At 42.0% G+C, this 19,208-nt stretch overlaps 1 protein-coding gene across 1 annotated transcript; it reads right to left on the reverse strand.

Annotated features, from left to right (window-relative positions):
• Window positions 1-17: 17 nt before the first annotated feature.
• tmem276b (transmembrane protein 276b) lies at window positions 18-18,404 on the reverse strand. The gene is made up of 4 exons (XM_052063330.1): window positions 17,738-18,404; window positions 13,795-13,908; window positions 9,845-9,982; window positions 18-3,940 (listed from the first exon to the last, which is right to left on the reverse strand). The coding sequence occupies exons 1-4, from the start codon at window positions 18,123-18,125 to the stop codon at window positions 3,693-3,695; spliced, it is 888 nt and encodes a 295-aa protein (XP_051919290.1). The 5' UTR covers window positions 18,126-18,404; the 3' UTR covers window positions 18-3,692.
• Window positions 18,405-19,208: the final 804 nt, after the last annotated feature.

Consider the following 19,208-nt stretch of genomic DNA (forward strand, 5'->3'; position numbering starts at 1 on the left):
AATGGAAACCACAAAGCTAGTAATTACATCTTTTATTTCAGTAAAATAAATAAGGAAAATCGACAGCTGAATATTGAAATGAACCGCAATGATATCATGCATGTCTGTTATGCCTTTTCAGTCACCACAAAGCACCTGCAGGGAAATACACTGGTACAAATGTAAAAAATAAGAGCCACGCCGCTTTAAATAGCAGCTTTTCTGCTGAACACAGGAAGTTGAATGTTGAGAGGATATGTATTCGATTCTGAATCATCAATCAAACTCGACCTCCTTTTCCCTTGTATGAAAAAAATAAACTGATAATAATGTTAAAATTACAAATTGTGCTGTCATTTTAGATGCATCGAATGCAACAATCTCACAAAATGGACATCAATTGTGCTCTTCATCTAATATGGAGTTGGAGCACATCAGATCAAAAAAGTGGGTCGGAACATGACCACAAAATAAATAAACACATAAGGTGTGTAATATTGCTTCCGTTATGTCAACATATTCACATTACTATTTAGTCCTTATCATAACACTTACATAACCGGAGACTTTGGGTGGTGATCTTTATAGAAGGAAAAAAACCCTGAAAAGTGTTCTGTAAGTCAGGTGACTCATGAATGGCGTAGCACAATAAATGTTCATGGTTTATTCCTAACAATCGCTCCCTTTTTAATGCCATCCTATTTTCACAATACTTAAATGGTTGAACGGACTTTCCATAAATACACAACGTGGTATAAATCCCAGAATGTTTGTAAAAGACACGTCATTCTGTGCATCACATGCTCGTATCCTTTTGGATGCCATATGTGACCTTGCAAACATTTGACTTGGTAATGTTGTCTGCTTTGACTTGGAACCGACCCAGCAATGTGCAAAGATTTGACAAGACACTGAAGAAACACTTTTCAATCATGCTTCAGTTAACGTCAAACCTCTTGTAGTGGGTTTGGTAACGTGAAAAAGGACTTGAACATCACATACAGTGTTGTCAACACGCATCATAACACCTTTTTTTCTTTTTTTCCCCCCAAGAAAGTTAACTGACATAGATGATAACATCTCAAATGACTCATCTCACCAAACTTTAATACTTGACTGTTTTGGTGACCAGGATCTTTTTTTTTTTTTTTTAATGCCAACTCCACACAAAATAAGTGACTGAGAATCCTTCCAACTCCATAAACAGCCTGTTCTGCTATTTAATCCTGTCAGTGGGCCGATGCTGCTGTGTGATAGAAATTGTTTTGCACAAGAAAACATTTCATAAAATACTTAGTTGCGTGTGTTTTACATTAAACCAACTTTCCCCAAATCTTCGGCCCAGATTAGTTTTGGTTTGGTCACACTTTGTCAAGTAGGCACATATTTTCATCTGTCTGTATCGTTATGTACAAGTCTTATCAACTTTAAATGGACGCAACAGCTGCCCAAAATTAACAACACTATGTACTTTTTTAATGTTTATGCTGTAACGGTTAATAATACACCACCACGTGGAAGCCATTTAACCAGGATGGTTTTTTTTTTAAAGCAGAAATACAAAACCTTTGTCATCAAGGAATTTAAAGTTTGAAAGAAATGAGAAAGTAGTACACTAATTTTTTTTAAACCAAGGCTTCAGATTATTTCAGAATAATTTAGATGTACTTGCATTCCTCAATAGAGAAACCATGTTTTTGTTGTGGTTTGGCGATATGCTTGACTGAATTTTGACTTAAGACAGTTGGTTCACGTTCGGATATAAAAAGCTGAATTCAGTTTGAAATTTCTGTTAAACGGCTCAATGAGCTCACTGAACATGATGATGATGATGTTGAGTCCGCCTCGCGTGGTGGGATGCCTCCGAGTGGCGCGGAGGGGGGAACGCCAGGGCTCTTGGGCCCCAGACACAGCTAAATGCCCACCAGCCGGCGGGGAAGGAGGTGGGGTCTCACTGGAAGGTGAGGCACCCAGTGCTCGCCCTGCCGGAATGGACGAGAGTGGGAGTAGCCGCCCCACAACCCTCTCTAACCAATAATCAGGCGAGGGCCCTTTCGGGGCCCGCAATGGGTGTGAACCTCGCTTGGCACCTGCTGGAGTCGTACCGGGTGTGCGACACAGGAGGGGGGCAAGTCCCTGAAGGGGGCTGATTGCCCAGGAGGAGGAGGTGGATAATAAGCCCCCCAAAAACACTTCATGGTGTTGGTTGATTTTTGAGACGAATCCTCGGCGGTGGCAGTGGAATGCATTTGTTGAAGACCACAGATGACAATGGGCTTGTTCTTTTGATCATTTTGGGGAGGTTGCAGCCCTGCATCTAATCAAAGTGATGCCGTTTTATTCAAACAACTGAATTACGGTTGAATTAAGTGGTAGAAGAACTCCTTAGATGTGCAGCAACACATTGAAAAAGGTGGATTTTAGTGTAAAAAATAAAATAATAAAATGCCGCTTGTTCCATTTCACCATTTTAGCTGCAAAGGACCATGTTGAGGCGTCTTTTTTTTTTTGTGGCAATGCTAAAACTTTCCAGCACTTGTTTTCCCTTCTACAAACAAGTACTTTAAATTGTGAGTGTAAACAACGCAGCACCTGAATTTCACTCGGCAGTCGGCTTTCTTATATGTCTCTCGTCGCCTTACAATTAAGCTCTCAGCAAACAACCGGCCCTGTCAAAAGCAGTTAGAGCGCAGTAGCCCGAAGTCCCAGCTCAGCAGTTATGCATTTCAGTTCCTCCTCACCCCCGAAAACCTCAAAATGCCATCATCTTGCTCAATCCTATAATGGATTCATCCCTGCAGCACAAATCTTGAAAACAATCCCGCTGAGCCTGCACTTACTGTCAGGCATCATTGTTTCGACACACACAGATATAAACAACCTTATTGAAAATCTACTTGACATAAACATTGAATCTTAGTCTACATAGAGATGCAATTGCGCACATACATGTACACAAATCTTTTTAAGAGGTGATCAAAATGGTTTGCTTTTGGATGCAAATTTAATCCGGTGTATTTTGTGTTGTTGTTGTTGCTTCCCACACCACTTGATTCACCCAGTAGAGAACACAGACATCTGACAGGGTCTACGGTCCAACGTTTGATATTATTGTGCTACACGAAAGATCAGCAATAGGCATTGATTGACAAATCTTTTTTTTTTCTTTCTCCCTCCCCATCGCAAATGATAACAGCGCACTGCACTCAACTGAAAAGAGCAAGGCTGACGGGATGTTCTGGCCTCATTTGATGCGATTTGCTCTGTTTGGATGATTTCTCCCATGATTCATCAGCAGAAAATGAGCGTGTGGAAAAGCCGGTGTCTGTCTGCATGGGCCCGTGTGCGCCCATAGAAGTGTCCGTACGTGTAGCAAATGGATTTAGGAGAGCACCATTGTAAAACAGTCACCTTCAGATTGCCATAAAGTCAGCATGTCCAAAGAGACAACATCAAAAAAACCTTGTGCTATGATAGCCAAAGACGTTAGCTTGCACTCTGGGTGTCCCTGTGGAGGTCCTTGTTTTTCCAAGTCTGTGGGTTCGTTGTTCCAGAAAGTGTGCGATCACAACTCAGGCACGATGAACACTGAGAGGAATGGCGATGTTGAGTGCGCGGTGAGATGGTGATGAGACAAAAAGGGTTGTAGATGTTCACATCCACGTTTTGAAGAGTGTAGTCCGTGCGCTCGGCGGTTAGTCGCCCTGGCCTTGTCACACGGTTCCATTCTCGTGCCTCGGCTTGTGGGTCGCCGTGCGAGCCGGCGTGCTGAGGGAGGGGGCCAAGGTGCAGAGGAACCCAGCCAGCAGAGTGAGGCCGAGGCCGCCCCAGGCACAAAACATGGACCAGCCATAGCCGTGGCTAATGTCCTCCGGAAGGCCGTACATGTTGCGAGGGTAGCGGGATAACTGAAAGTTGATTCCGGCCACGCAAGTGCACAAGGAGATGATGCAGCATGTTCCTGTGAAGACAAATGCACTCAGTGTACACACGGAGAAAGTACATTTTTCAACTTCTCCAATTTTGTGGGATCGGTGTCTATTGGACATTCACGGATGCTAAACGGTCTCATTTGAGCCACGGTGACGTCATGAAAAAAAAAAAAGAAACTGCAGAAAGGTGAATTTAATTGAATGTATACTACACTTACGAATTTCTTCGGTACCAATAGAGCTCTGCATACATCTTTCATCTACCTCGCAGACAGGCGTCTTCAGAGGCTGAGCATTTCATTTATTGATACAATCATACCTCGGTTTTCGACCATAATCCGTTCCAGAAGGCTGTTCGAAAACCGATTAGTTCGGAAACCGAAACCACGGTCTTTCAAAAAAAAAAATCTTTCTTGAACACATCTGCTCACAATGGCGTCACTTCCTCGTCTACCCGAGGAGGCGTAGGGAAGGCGAGAGGAGTCAAGTGACGCATTCAAGTGCGCTCAGTTTGTTCGAGAACCGAAATTCGGTCATCATCCGAGGCATAAAAAACTAAAAATCCTTGGTCGAAAACCGATTTGGTCGAGAACATAGACGTTCGAAAACCGAGGTTTGACTGTATTTGGGGTTTGGTTGTCAGGCAGATCACTTCTATTTGTATGTGCATGATGACGGTAAGTAAGAATTTTATAACGTTACTGAGAGCATTTTGCATTATCGAGCAACGACAGTTATGTTATAATGCACCTACTATCATTCATTTTAACAGTATAGTCTTAACCACATATTAACCACAACAGCACATGACTTGGACATAGCGGGATTCTAACATCGGAAAGGGTTACTGGACAACACGTCCTACCACCTCTGAGTCACAGCCGTGCGGTAGTTTGATGTCTCGTGTACCTTACTTCAATTGTGTACCTGCTCCTCGAGCTTATATTACAAAATGCTGTAGTTTTTGCTTTGCTGCGCTAACTCAAAATAAGCAGCCAGGCAAAGTTAACCTCCAACAGCCCATTTCGAGGATTGATGACAGTTGTCTGGTGTTCCCATCGTTGTGTCCAGACTCTCTTTTGTTCGCCACAACAATGCACCCATGATCTATGAGGTTCATTTTAATGCCAGGCGATTAATTAAAGAAGTGGAATGTATTTACGGTCAAATAGCGATGATCAAAATGTGCTGCCCACTGATTGGCACTGTTACATTTCAGGTTGCGATTCTTACCTACCGGTAATCATTTTCCTGTCAATTTAGATGTGGGGATGTATATTTAACGGTATGTCTTTTTCTTTTCTTTTTTTTTTCAACCAATATAGTTAGAGACTATTCTAACAGCAATCCCCGTAAATTTGCTGAAATTCATGACAGCCTTTATTCTGTCTGAAATGTGTCTCCCCCCACCGCCACCACCAAGTTGATTTTTTTCAAGGTGTCATCGCTGCTCTTTTTGGCTGTTGTTGCAACGTTTCTGAGATGACTGCAGTTCTACCATTTTAGACTGAATTTGGGGTTCGCTACCATTTAACAAGAGTTTAAAAGTGATTGGTCACTTGTAAAAACAGTCCATTCCACAATTTATGTGCATGTGTGCACGTGTGTTTATTTCTCTCATTTTCTTGTCCCACAGCTTTGCACAGAGATCTTTTCACACTTTCTGTAAAGGTTCAGAAAAAAATTACACATTTACAAGGGATGTGTTGACTTTTCATACCCGGTTCACAACGACCAGCCACATCCTTAAAGCCAGAATATGAGGATCTCCAATAGAAATACAACAGCTGTTTTATTAAGGTAATACTGCTAAATTGCAACACTGTCCAACAGCTATTCATTTTGGTAATCTGAATCACCCAGTCATGAAAATTAAGAAGAATAACCGAACTATTATTTTAAGTAGCCAAACACACATACTCGTACAGTCACTTCAAATGTGTTTCTTTCACTTCAAATTACCGGTATTCTCTTTTTTTTGGGCAGGCGGGTATATACAGTGAAACCTCGGGTTCTAAATACAATTCACAAAATTTTCCGAGAAAGATGAGCTCTATTTACGCACTATTTTGGATGTGCGTACAGTCTTGGACTGGTTAGCACGTCAGCCTCGCAGTGCAGAGGTGCAGGGTTCGATTCCAGCTCCCGGCCTCCCTGTGTGTGGTTTGCATGTTCTCCCTGTGCCTTCCACATTCCAAATACATGCGTGGCAGGTTAATGGAAAACTCCAAATTGTCCCCAAGTGTGATTGGGAGCGCGGATGGTTGTTTGTCTATGTGTGCCCTGCGATTGGCTGGCAACCACTTACGAGTGTCTCCCGGCCTACTGCCATAAGACAGCTGCGATAGGCTCCTGCACTGCCCGCGACCCTCATGAGGGTAAGCAGATCAGAAAATGGATGGATGGATGGATGAACAGTCTTGGACAACGGGGGGGATCTGAAGTATGTTGTGTTTCTTCTTGTGCTGTGTAACCATCATTGGCAACGTACATAATGCATTGAGGTAAACTTGAAAACTAATTGTGTCCCTCCACAGCTTAAGGCAAAACCGGAGAGGTATTAAATAGGTAGGCGTAAGTTCTACTTCCACATTCTTGATCATCCAATCAAAAATCTAAGAGCAATTAAATGACGTGCAGCCTCATAGAAATCCACAAATCATGAGTTTGTTTTATTTTGTCAAAAAGAACAAAATACAATTTACCTTGTGTATGATACTTATGGAAATGTAGCATTTCTTTAATTAAAACAACAAGCTGTTCATATCAGCCCCACGTACCTGTGCAGGATAAGCGGTGTTGAAAATGGGATGGATGGGATGGATGTTAGTGTCGGTGTTATCACACCATAAAGCCGCGTCCCCGTATGAAATTCCACCAACGTCCACGACATTCAGCCAATCACAGATGTCAGAAATGGTTACCTTGAATAAATGCGGCAGTAGGTCCCGTGTTGACAGACACACTGAACTTTTGACAAACACATAATTAAAGTGATGAACAGCCAGACTGGCTCAGAAGGGAAAGGAAACTACCTCAGGGAGCGTTATTGGAAGCACTTTTCAAAACATGAGCAGAAATATCCGTGATTGTCTTCTTGCGCCTTATAACCAGACGACATCTGTGTTGGTACTTCTCTTCTCGCGGACTGTAACCAGGCTATGTATCTGTTGCTGATTAGATTTTTATTAGACAGAGAAATACAAAAGCACTTTCTAGTGATAACATGAGCGAGGTCATTAAAAATTTGACAATTATTTTTAAAAAATCGTAGTGGATAAATCTTTTAAATGACACTGTGACATCTCACTTTCTGATTTTTTTTTTCAACAGAAAAATGCAAGTTTCCTTGAATTGGTATGCCAAAATCAATCAGTTAATTTGAAAACAAAGAGACAAATTAAGTATAATTTGGGGGCTGAAATGGATTAAGTGCATTTCCGTTCATGACAATGGGAAACATTACCTTGATTTATGAAAGCTATAAACGGGCTCACAAAAACAATTAAGGTTGTAACTTGATTTCCACCGTCCGTGTGCATCTGCTAACTATAAAGGCTGGGTTTAACCCAGAAAAAAAAAAGAAAAAAGATTACGGCGATTTTCCTTTTCGTTGCCCCATATCGATTCAGAAAATTGTAAATTGATCTTTTTTTATTACCAGTATATCTTGTTCCCATCAATTCATCACGCGAGATTTAGCCACGACACAATTGTTGCCAATCAAAACAACATGGCGGAAGCAGTCAAATCAGCGCCGACCAGCTTCAAGGTAGATGTCTCGAAGTTTTTGGGGCTTTCAAAAACAAAAAGACAGCAATGAACTGAAACTGACGGTCACATGAATGTGAATGTCATGAGATCGCAGTGTTTATTGCCACTTTATTAACAGAGTCTGCCCTGTTGTTGGATGTTGTCGAAAACGTAGTATATATCAAGTATACTTTATAACATATACTTGACTATTAGTATATAAAGAGTACTTTTTCATACTCCACTGGAACTAAGTTTTAAAAGTATACTATAAGTATCTGTTTGTATACTTTTCAGTACAAGCCAAGTAATACTTTGTACGTCTGTAAAGATTATAAAAATATAGGATTTAAAAAGTACGGGTAGGCCGGTGCTTGACTGATTAGCGACGGTGCAGAGGTGCAGGGTTCCTTTCCGGCCTTCCTGTGTGGAGTTTGTATGGTCTCTCCCTGGTTGCGTGGGTTGTCTCCGGGTACTCCGGTTTAGTACCACTTACCATAAATGCATGGTGGGCTAATGGAACACTCCAAATTGTCCCTAGGTGTGATTGTGAGTGTGACTGGTCGCTTCTCTGTGTGTGCCCTGCGATTGGCTGGCAACCGTTTCAGGGTGTCCCCCGCCTAATGTCCGAAGAGAGCTGGGATAGTTTGCAGCACGCCCTGAGATCAGAAAATGAATGGATGGATGGAATATACAGTATACTGCATCTAATTTAGTATAGAAAAGGTTACTTCTTCAATCCATACATCCATTTTCTGAACAAGTTTATCCTCACAAGGGTCGGGGGGGGGGGGGGTGCTGGAGCCTACCCCAGCTGTCTTCGGGCAGTAGGCGGGGGACACCCTGCACCGGTTGCCAGCCAATCGTAGGGCACACACGACCTAGGGACAATATTCTGAGTGTTCAATCAGCCTGCCACACATGTCTTTAGAATGTGGGAGGAAACCGGGGTACCCGGACAACATGCAAACTCCACACAGGAAGGCTAGAGTTGGAATCGAACCCAGTACCTCTGCACTGTGAAGTGGACGTGCTAAGCACTCGACCACCAGGCCGCCAGGTTAATTCTGGTGTACTTTAATAACCCACTTTTTGCGAGGGGTTGATTTAAAGTATTGTTTGGATCAGGTCATGTTCAATAAAACATACATGATCAAGAGAGTCTATTTATTTTATTTTATTTTATTTATTTATATTTTATTATCTATTTGTTTGATAAAACATGTCATTGTAACATGTCTATTATCATTATAACATTTTGCATGTGTCCCCAAAGTTGCTGTCTGTCATGTCGTTATGGGGTAGCTGCCCCTTTAAGTAACCCTCACTGACATTACATTCCTTTTTGAATAGTTGCTGAAAAAGTGGCTAATGCAGAGTAAATATCTCTAATGGGACTGTGTGCATGTACTCTACATCTATTTCATTCATTCATTCATTTTCCGATCCGCTTAATCCTCACAAGCCGTCTTCGGGCAGTAGGCTGGTTGACAGCCAATCGCAGGGCACACAGAGATGAACAACCATGAACGCCCACACCCACACCGAGGGACAATTTAGAGTGTTCAACCAGCTTCCCATGCATGTTTTTTGAATGTGGGAGTAAACCAGAGTACCTGAAAAAAAATACACACGGGCCCAGAGAGAATATGCAAACTCCACACAGGGAGGCCAGAGCTGGAATTGAACCCGGTACCTCTGCACTTTGAGGTCAACGCACTAACCACTGGTCCACCGGGCTGCTCTAGATCTACTTAATACACTGAATTTGAAGTTGATTTGAAGAATTCAGATGCGGGGCTAAAATTCGGATGTCGCAAAGGCGCCTTATGGTGATACTGATGGGGCGGTTTTGCAGTGTATCATGTGAGAGCTGAGTGTAATATCTTGGTCATGTCAATTACGTTATCGGAAAGAGGCGTAAGCAGAAGGAACAGCTTTGAGTGAAATACAGTCCAGTTTTACATGAATGCACATTACAATCATAAAAGAGCACATCTGGGTAGATACATTTTTCTGACGGTGTCAATTAAATGTGAACATTAGCATCTGAGGAAAAGCAGCCTGTTTTAAACAGCACCCGTATTGGATGTCACGACACTGAGCAAGTGGCCAGAATGTTGTGGCTGGTCGATGTGTTTGTGTCCCGGTAATTGTGCGTAAATGTTTCCACACAGTACCTCCCATGAGAAAGAGTAGCCCAGCTACATATTGCATGAGGTCATGCTGTTGGCAGCAACCCAGCACTCCAATTATCCAGCCAAAAAGTATTATGGAGACGGCCATACCAACAAAGCCGGCTGTCATTCTTCTTAGATCTGCAAGAAGAGATGACAAGGTTACAGAATGATTCATGTGAACAACAGCCATCGCTGCAATTACTATTACATCACGTAACACTTTTGCTCCAGACCAATACAGAGTGTGTAACCTTATATGTTTTTTATTAACCCTCTCAAAACAACAAATGGAAATTAAATTTTCCTTTTTGACAATAAACACACAATAAAAACATTCCACAGTATAATATATGTAAATACATTATTTTCATAGTACAACGGTTAAACATTATACTATTTTAGATTTGTATCTACCTATTCTGAGCACCCATCCTCCTCATTCGGGTCACGGGTGACCGAGTGCCCAACCCAGCAGACTCCAGGCGTTATTCAGGATGCATCGGTGCCTGGATATCTGAATATCTTTTTCAAGATGCATTTTAATTTTGGGCTTTCGATTCAGCATGAGACTTGGCAATGTTTTGGCGTTGTGTTGTTTTACAGTTTTTATGTTAATATATGTTTTAACTGTATTTGGTTGTCTATGTCTGATGGCCACACAGGCGTGTACACAGATTTGTTGGCCTATTTTATGTATTTTTATAAGGAAAGCCACATAAACACGTCCATGCCCAAATCGCCATCGTCCACAACGGTGTGCCAATGTTTTAATATGAGAGCAGTGAAGTGAATGAGGAAAAACTGGAGAAGAACAAGGAAAGACAAATACTTGTCCTGTCTCTTTATTGGGAATCATTTTGAGTTGGCCTCAAGTGATATGAAGACAATTCGTTTAGCTGAATGGGTGAATAAGTAGCAGAGGTTCCCTGCTCGTATTTTCTGTTTTGGGATAAAGAAATACTAGTGTTGAGTTATTTATCACTCAGAAATTAAAAGGACAAAGAAACAATGTTATTTTGTTTGATTGATGGGAATCGAATGTGTGTGAATGTTTGGGCTGGATCCACAAGGGCTCAATTTGATTCACAATTCACTTTGATGTTTGATTCGGTTAAGGATTTCATGCAGAAGGAAGCCTGCAGGTAGGACAAACGTCTTGTTCTAACTTGGTGCATTCGTAAAATATGAACATTTACATTCACATTTGAGCCCAAATCAATTGCATTAATCATGTATGGTTTATTGAACATGACCTGATCAAAACAATACTGTAAATCAGTGGTCACCAAACCACGGCCTGCGGCCCGGATCCAGCCCACCTCCACATTTGGTCTGGCCCCCCGAACAACACCGGAGAGTATTTGGATTTCGTTTTCATCCGTGTGTATTTGTATTTTATCATAAAGTTGGGCTTTTGCATTTAAAGTATTCCTTTAGTAGTTCAGAAATATTTTCATTATTAACTATTGGGTAGTTTTCATAACGATTTCATAAACACAACGTGACATTTGTTCCATCCTTCTGCGGTCTGTGCCGTTATCTGGCAACCCTAGAAAAAAAATCCTAAACCTACCCCTCTCAAAGAGAACGTAATCATGGCTAAAAGGTTAGGTAGGTAAGAGAAAAAACGATTCACAATACAGGGAATTTAACCCAAAGTGGAGAAACGATTATTATTTGTATTATTATTATTTTTTTTTGTTCAATGCAAAGGAAAGGCTGGCTGTCTCATCTGTCAGGAGGTGGTGGCGAGATTCAAAGAATTTAATCTGCGGATATATTATGAATCCCATCACAACGACAAGTATGATATTTTGCATGGCCAAATGCGAGCAGACAAACTGTCATTGCTAAAAAGAGGAATGTTAGCTCAGCAAAATACATTTGTACGCCAACCTCAGCTGAACCAGCCATCTTCACTGGCTAGCTTTCGGTTTGCTCAACTGATAGCAAGCAGAGGTAAAACTTTCACTGATGGAGAGTTTGTCAAGAAATGCACGAATGCTGTCGCAGAGGACGTGTGTCCCAAGAAGAAAGACGTCTTTCATACCGTGAGTCTATCAGTGAGTACAATCGCCAGACGTATCGAAGAAATCGCGGTAATGTATATGCCCAGCTGCAGCAGAAGACGAAAGAATTTGAATTATTTTCACTAACACTGGATTAGATCAAGGACTTGCAGGACACAGTGCAACTGCAAATTTTTATTTTTTGTAGGTAGCACAAACTTTGAGATATGCGAGGAGATGGCACCCCTCCAAAGTCTCAAAGGGACTATGACGGGGGAGTATGTTTTCGGCAAAGTGCACCGAACTATGGGAGAGTTAGACCTGGGCTGGTCAAAGCTGGCCAGCAGCACAACTGACGGGGCTGCGAGTATGGAGGGCGCGTCTCGGGGTCGAATAGGACGCATGAACCGGGAGGTGGAAGAACGGAGTTTCAAATTCACCGCCTAATTCACCAGCAAGCACTGTCTGCAAAGTATTGACTTGGGATTGGGTCATAAAGGTTGTGGTGTCATGCATAAACTTCATCAGAGCAACGTTGATTCTTATTTATTTCATAAATGGTGTAATTTATTCCCTGGCTTTTTTATGTGAAGAACCCAGGGAGGGTTATTTCGTTTATTTCATTAATCGTGTTATTATTTATTTCCTGACATTTGTTCTGTCAAAACATCCAGAAAAAAGTGATTTGATTTTGTGTGGGTTCCTGGAAAACAATAACTGCTGTAAATAATTTAAATTAAATCCAACCACAGGACAGGGAGTGTAAATAAAAAGAAGAAAAAACACACCGTAATCTCATGACATTCACTTTCCTGTGATAGTCACTTTCAGTTCATCTTTGTCTTTGTGTTTTTTTAAAACCAAAAAACTGCCAGACATCTGGCTTCAAGCTGGTTGGCACAGATCTCTGTGCGTTCGCCATGTTGTTATATTATAGGCTACTCTCGAATGGTGATAAGATTTTAAATGATGCGAGAAGTCACATGCATTTATGGGATAAAGACGTAATAAAAGGACTGATTTATGTTTTTATGAATCAATATTGGGCTCTGAAAAGGAAAATTGACTGGATTTGATTCAATGATTTTTTTTACAACTCAGCCCTAGTGAAAGTGTTTGGCACTGTTGCAATCAAGCCACACATGCACGCACACATGCAATTGTTTATAGGGTAATCCCCCGCCCCCCCCATGCAATTCATGTGGCCCCCTAAAGACCGAGGCCTGCTGATGGGTTGGAACAAGCCAGTCGTTGCTCAAGTACCGATCAGTATCAGAAACCGCCGGCCATAGCACAACCCGTACAGCCACCCCTTACCCGTTGGCAAAATAAATAAATAAATAGACCACTTTGGGACCATCTGACTTTTCTGCTTAGGGCACCCAAAAGCGTAGCAGCGACCCTGGTACATAATGAAACATATATTGTACAAATCAAAACATGCCTGAATATGTATCACGTTCAGGTTTTTTGACAGTGAGGTAGTGGTCCAATCCACCCCCTCCCCCAAATAAATAAATAAATAAATAAATAAATGAATAAATACTGGATTTGCCTTCAATTAAAGCTGCCCAAACAGCAAATACAATTTCATGCTTGAGATGGTTCAGTGGAGTGGCAGACATTTTTTTTAAAACATCTATCCCATTTTCACAAAACACCAGCATTATGGCCACAGACATAAAAGACATGGCTGGACAAAACAATTCAATGTTTTCCCCTTTCGATTAGGAATAACATGGACAAAGACAGAAAATATCTCCTTAAGATCAGAGAAACAACTGAATTACGCTTCCCTTAAAAGAAAGCATGGGTCATCACATTCTGTAGTATGTGCTCAAAGCCAAAAAGCAGAATGCTGGATGTCAAAAAAAAGAGAAAGGAGAAAACAAAAATGTAAGGGTCAACTCTTCATAAAAAATACAATACATTGTTACTCACGAAGTGCGTGCCATTCATCCTGCCGTATGGTCTTCGTGATGTTGACGGGTAAATTTCGTGGAAGAATTGAGGACGTGTAGTGATACTTTACTGGGGTACATCTTTGAATTACTCCTGGTGACACAAAGAAAAAGTGAAACATTGCACATAAATATCTCCTGAATTCATCCAACTAAAAAGTTCAATTCTCTGACACCTGTTGCCAATTAAGATAAGATATCCTTTATTTGTCCCACACTGGGGAAATTTAAAATTTACATAAATACAAAACTACAGAACAGTGGTTCTCAAAAAGGGATGGTTACCTTTCACATTTGAACCGCTTTGGTTCAGATTCTTGGTAGCTGGGAATCGAAACTGGTACTCAACTGCACCCATTTTTAGTACTTTTCTTCTTTTATGTGTGGTAGTAAATGTTAATGTGTTAATCTAGGGATGGCCAACCCGCGGCTTGCGAGCCGCATGCGGCTCTTTGGCTGGTTCAATGCGGCTAGGTGGGGGGAAAAAAATATTTGTTTGTTTGTATCTTTAGCTTTCATTCATTTTCAGACCGTCCCGACTGTTGCTCGTGGTGTGCATATGTGTGTGAGCGCACTGGTGGGCACCTGCGTGGGTGCGAGTGCGCGTGCGTGTGTGTGTGCGTGTGTATGCATGCTTGCACGTGCGCGATCGGGTCGTTCGTGAGAAGTTGGTCGCTTCAAAAGTCGATCTTTGACCACAAAAGTGTGTGTGTGTGTGCGTGTGTGTGAGTGTGTGTGCACGCACGTGCGCGACAAAGGGTATGATGTGGCTCTTTGCAGTAACACAGTAAAAAATTGGCTCTTTGTCTCTGACTGGTTGGACACCCCTGTATTAATCAATAAAATCGAAAAAATAGCAATTCTATGAGACAATTCTGTTTCATCCAATAAGATTTGCCAAGTAATAAAACAAAATTGGGATTTTAAAACAGATCAGCCAAAGTGAGGGGAGTAAAAATAAAGGTATATTATTAAATAAAGTATGCCTATAAACAATCTATCCATTCATCCATTTTCTTATCCTCACGAGGATCTCGGGCGTGCCGTAGCCTATCCCAGGTGTCTTTGGGCAGTAGACGGGGGACACCAGTTGCCAGCCAATCGCAGGGCACACACACAAAAAAACATTTGCACTCGCACACACACACTTCGGGACAACTTAGAGTGATCCATTAACCAGCCACGCTTTTGCGGTTCATTCCGTTTTTGGAATGTGGGAGGAATCCGGAGTACCCAGAGAAAACCCACGCAGGCACGGGGATAAAATGCAAACTCCACAAATGAAATAATAAATATTTATAAATAAATAATCTGATAAACACAATGTAAGTGTACTCTAACGGTGGTAAAGCCATGCACCTTCCAGCATTATTCGATTTGGGGGGGGGGGACCTCCCGGTGTCGGCGCCGGGTGAAATGGGAGAATGGCGCCGGCACCTCCCTCTTTTTGCTCGCTGTGGCCAAGACCCACCAGTTGAAAATCACTGCTATAGAACATACTGTAGCTTATACATGATTCCATTGCTCATAAGGCCTGCATTTTTGTAATTTTTTTACATTTGAGCGAGAATGATATGTTCAAAATGTTCATGGTTACAATCTTAACACAAGAACATGTGATTATCCCCCCCCAAAAAAATTAAAAATCACCATACTTGGTTGCTTCTGAAGAGACACCATCTTCCAAAATATATATTTTTATATTTTCAATCTTATTGAGTGTTTAAGAAACACCAAACTGTCACAATGTCAGATTTTAAGGCTGAAATTAGGTACCATTTGCAATGAGCAAATTAGCACGATACTACATACACGTTTCTTTGACATCATATTCCACCCACAAACGACGTGCCTCATTTCTCCCCCTTTCAAATGTTACAGTTGTGTTTTTAATTATTTTCAGAAACAGTCAGAAGTGTTGCATAACGCATTGGCAGAGCAACGCGATGACCACAAAGCCTCTGAGAATCTTGTTCTTCCTAGAACTTCAATAATATTTGCGCTTGAGGAAAGACCAGATGAAAGATCATGTCGCCCTATAATTATTAGTCATTTTGTCCGATATACAGATTTCTGTATAATTCTGGGATTCATTCAAGTAAAAATAACGGGGATAACAAAAGATTACTTGTTCATGCTATCTGACCTTACTTACTTTGTGAGCAAATAGTGACATAAGTGCTTCGAGTCTGCATGCGTCATGCTAGTTCAAAACCAGCTTGGCCATTGTATTGTTCAACTATGAATGTTTGCATGTGTCTTTGTATTCCATTGACTTTTATACAAACATACCGTAAGATGTGGTTTGGGAAATGGACTGGCAAAGTGTAATACTGTCATCTATTGGTGTTTGCATTGTCGTGTGCATCAACACACTGGCCTTTGGTGAAACGAGCCCTTTTGACATCTACTAATGCGGAAAGCTGTGTATGTAATAACGTTGACTTTCCAACCAAATACATGCAACAACCCTCAGCAAAATCTTCTATGGATAGAGTTCGGGACTGCTCGTGCATTGTTTAATGATGAAAAGATTGGTTGTTAAAATACAGCCAAGACAGCACTTTCAATCTAATTGATTAATTAGCTAACACATTGCATAAAATCAGTATGTGTTAATGATTTTACAATATGTAAGGAGCAACATTTGTGAATCCGAAAAGCTACTTCTCGGGTACTGATTAATGCGAAGTGCTAACAGTTTGATTGCTCAGAATAATCAGGAAACAGATAAATATCAATATGTAACAATTTATTTCTGGAAATCTCATTCGGTGTTTCCATTTTGGCAGCTTGGTGGTCAACTGGTTAGCGTGTCAGCCTCATAGTGTAGAGGTCTAGGGTTCAATTCTGGCTCCGGCCTACCTGTGTGGATTTTGCATGTTCTCCCCGTGCCTTTGTGGGTTTTCTCCAGGTACTCCAGTTTCCTCCCACATTCCAAAAAACATGCATGGAAGATCGATTGATCACTCTAAATTGTTCCTAGGTGTAAGTGTGAACGCAAATGGGTGTTTGTCTATGTCTGCCCTGTGATGGCTGGCAACCAGTTCAGGGTGTACCCCGCTTATTGACCGAAGAAAGCTGGGATAGGTTCCAGCATGCCCCACAAGCCTTGTGAGAATAAGCGATCAGAAAATGAGTGGATGGATGGATGGAAGTTTCCACTTTCAAACAATCACTTCAACAACAATCTTAAAACAAACAAACAACTTGTCTCATCACTATTTAGCTATTTTTAGAACCAGCCAAAGGGCTAGTCATGTGGTCCCGCAGGCACCACGTGGATGACCTCTGTTATCGAGGCTAGCAAAGGAATATGATGAATATGTGTTCAACATCCTATAAAAACAAATTTTCAGACAAAGTGACAGATGACATGCAAATTTGCCTGCATTAGTCTCTTCTAAAAAGTGCAAACATGTGCGGAACTCTATATGGTCAAGTTCAGTATGAAGTCCTAATAAAATGGTTGCCATATGTTTTGTGGTGATGACTCCTAATTAAAAAAATAACTGGAGAAATTTCACTTGGCATGTTACTGCATCATAATTGTTTTCAGGGTAGAGAGTAAAAACACATTGGTCTGTGCCATGTAAGCTCAAGGTTTGTTATTGTTTGTCTTTGGTTAGGCTCCTGAAAAAAAGTGCAACTTTCTAGTAAGCATATTTGGGTGTTGTTTTTTTTATATATATATATAGCAGGGCCACAAATAGGATGATCAAAAACATTTTAGGCAAAGGAATGCATACTGGATGCTCTTGATGCGACATCCCCATTTAGGCTGATTGGCAACCAAGTCAAATGCGGTTTTCAAAAGAGCCTGCCGAGCCACGCTGTGTTTGGGCTGTCAAGCTAAAGGTGTGAGTGTGCTCTTCTAGCCGAGCATCGTGGCCTGCTCCTGCCGGGACGCCGCTCGTGTTTACCTTTGTAAATAAGGTCCTCGGTTTCAAGGTCGAATCCCTCCCGGTGACATTTCCTCCAAAGGCCCGACACCGTTGAATTGAACTGCCGACTGCAGTGGGACTCCATCGCGGAGGCTGCGGCCACAACGTGTCGTTTGCCCCTGAAGAGAGGAGCAGCCTTCGGGCCGCCTCCCCTCCTCTTCGGAGGCATCTGGAGGGGGAGGTTGTGGTTCGAGATGTAGATGTAGCCTGGGTCGTTGCGCTTGTTGGCGTAGTTTTTACACCTCTCTCGGTGCCTCCTCGCGTCCGTCTCGTACCAGTAGTCGGTGCAAATTGCCATAGCGAGCAGCCCCATTGCGCAGAACGCCAGGAAGAGCCCTCCACTGGTTAATATTTTCATAGCGGCCATCTTCCCCACTCGACACAGACGGACGAGAAGCTTCCTCTGGTGGCCGTGGTGCTGCCGGTGCCGGTGCCTGTGCTGCCGCGTGAAGTCAAAGCCTCACGCGTTGCTATCCTCTGAGCATGCTGACAAAAGGCCCGTGTTACACGGGAAGGATGCTGCGGTCTGTTGATGTGCTCCCCTCTTGATGCAATGTTGTTGTCACCATCTGTTGTGGTACAGGAGGAGCGGATGGATGGCGACCAGCGCTGCGATGAGGAGGCTGGGCCACGGGATGTAGTACCGCACTCTCTCCACCAGGTTGTCGGAGATGGCGAGCAGAAAGCGATCTGCGGACACGACAGAAAAGAACGTAGAAAGCCAAACTTGCTTGGTCAACTTGCATATAAATATACCTGTACTGTACAGGAAGTAATTGTTAGCTTTGCAATCAAAAAAGTCTCTCTCCGCAGTAGCCCAGAGATGAACAAAGAGATTATATTAAGGCAATGTTACACAAATACTGTATGATAAAAACAATCAAAGTGTGTAAATATAAACTCACGATTAAATGACAATTTTTTCTAACAAATTATTCAAGTCAATTGTATTCAAGGTATTACTGATATTATTGTGACCACTCTTCTGAGAGGTTTCAGGCAGGGCACGCGTTTCAGTTTCAATTGCCCTTCATTATTTACGAACCGTGGGTACGCATCAATTTGTGCGCAAAACATGCATACGCACGTTGACCCAAAATGTGTGATTCGTCAATTTTCTGCCACTACAGTTCCAACACTCATTTAATTAGAGTTTGGGACAGGCTGCTCCTTCAAGTTTCTGTTTCCCAAACACTCTCTTTTACAATTTGTGTAATATTTCACGAAGCGGTGGAGGCTGCACACGAACCTACAGATTAAAAACTCAATCCCCAGCCATTGCGACCCTGTCAAAGTGTCCTTGCAAGATACTCAAGTTTCTGTTGCTCCTGATGCTGCGTCATCAGTAGGGAAATGAGGAAACAGTGTGAAGCCCTTTGAGTTTCCGAGGTTAAAAAAAGCGCTATATATGCGACAATTAAACTCTCATTATCGTTATCATTGATTCATC

This window comes from Hippocampus zosterae, chromosome 4, assembly GCF_025434085.1.
Source record: "Hippocampus zosterae strain Florida chromosome 4, ASM2543408v3, whole genome shotgun sequence".
Classification (NCBI taxonomy): Eukaryota; Metazoa; Chordata; class Actinopteri; order Syngnathiformes; family Syngnathidae; genus Hippocampus; species Hippocampus zosterae.

Bases quoted from the DNA above. Each gene is read 5' to 3' on its own strand.
- tmem276b (XM_052063330.1), bottom strand. From the start codon at position 18,125: ATGGCCGCTATGAAAATATTAACCAGTGGAGGGCTCTTCCTGGCGTTC. The intron at 13,909-17,737 runs GTAAACACGAGC...TTGTGTCACCAG, and splicing joins CGAGGACCTTATTTACAAAG to GAGTAATTCAAAGATGTACC. The intron at 9,983-13,794 runs GTGAGTAACAAT...CTCTTCTTGCAG, and splicing joins GGATGAATGGCACGCACTTC to ATCTAAGAAGAATGACAGCC.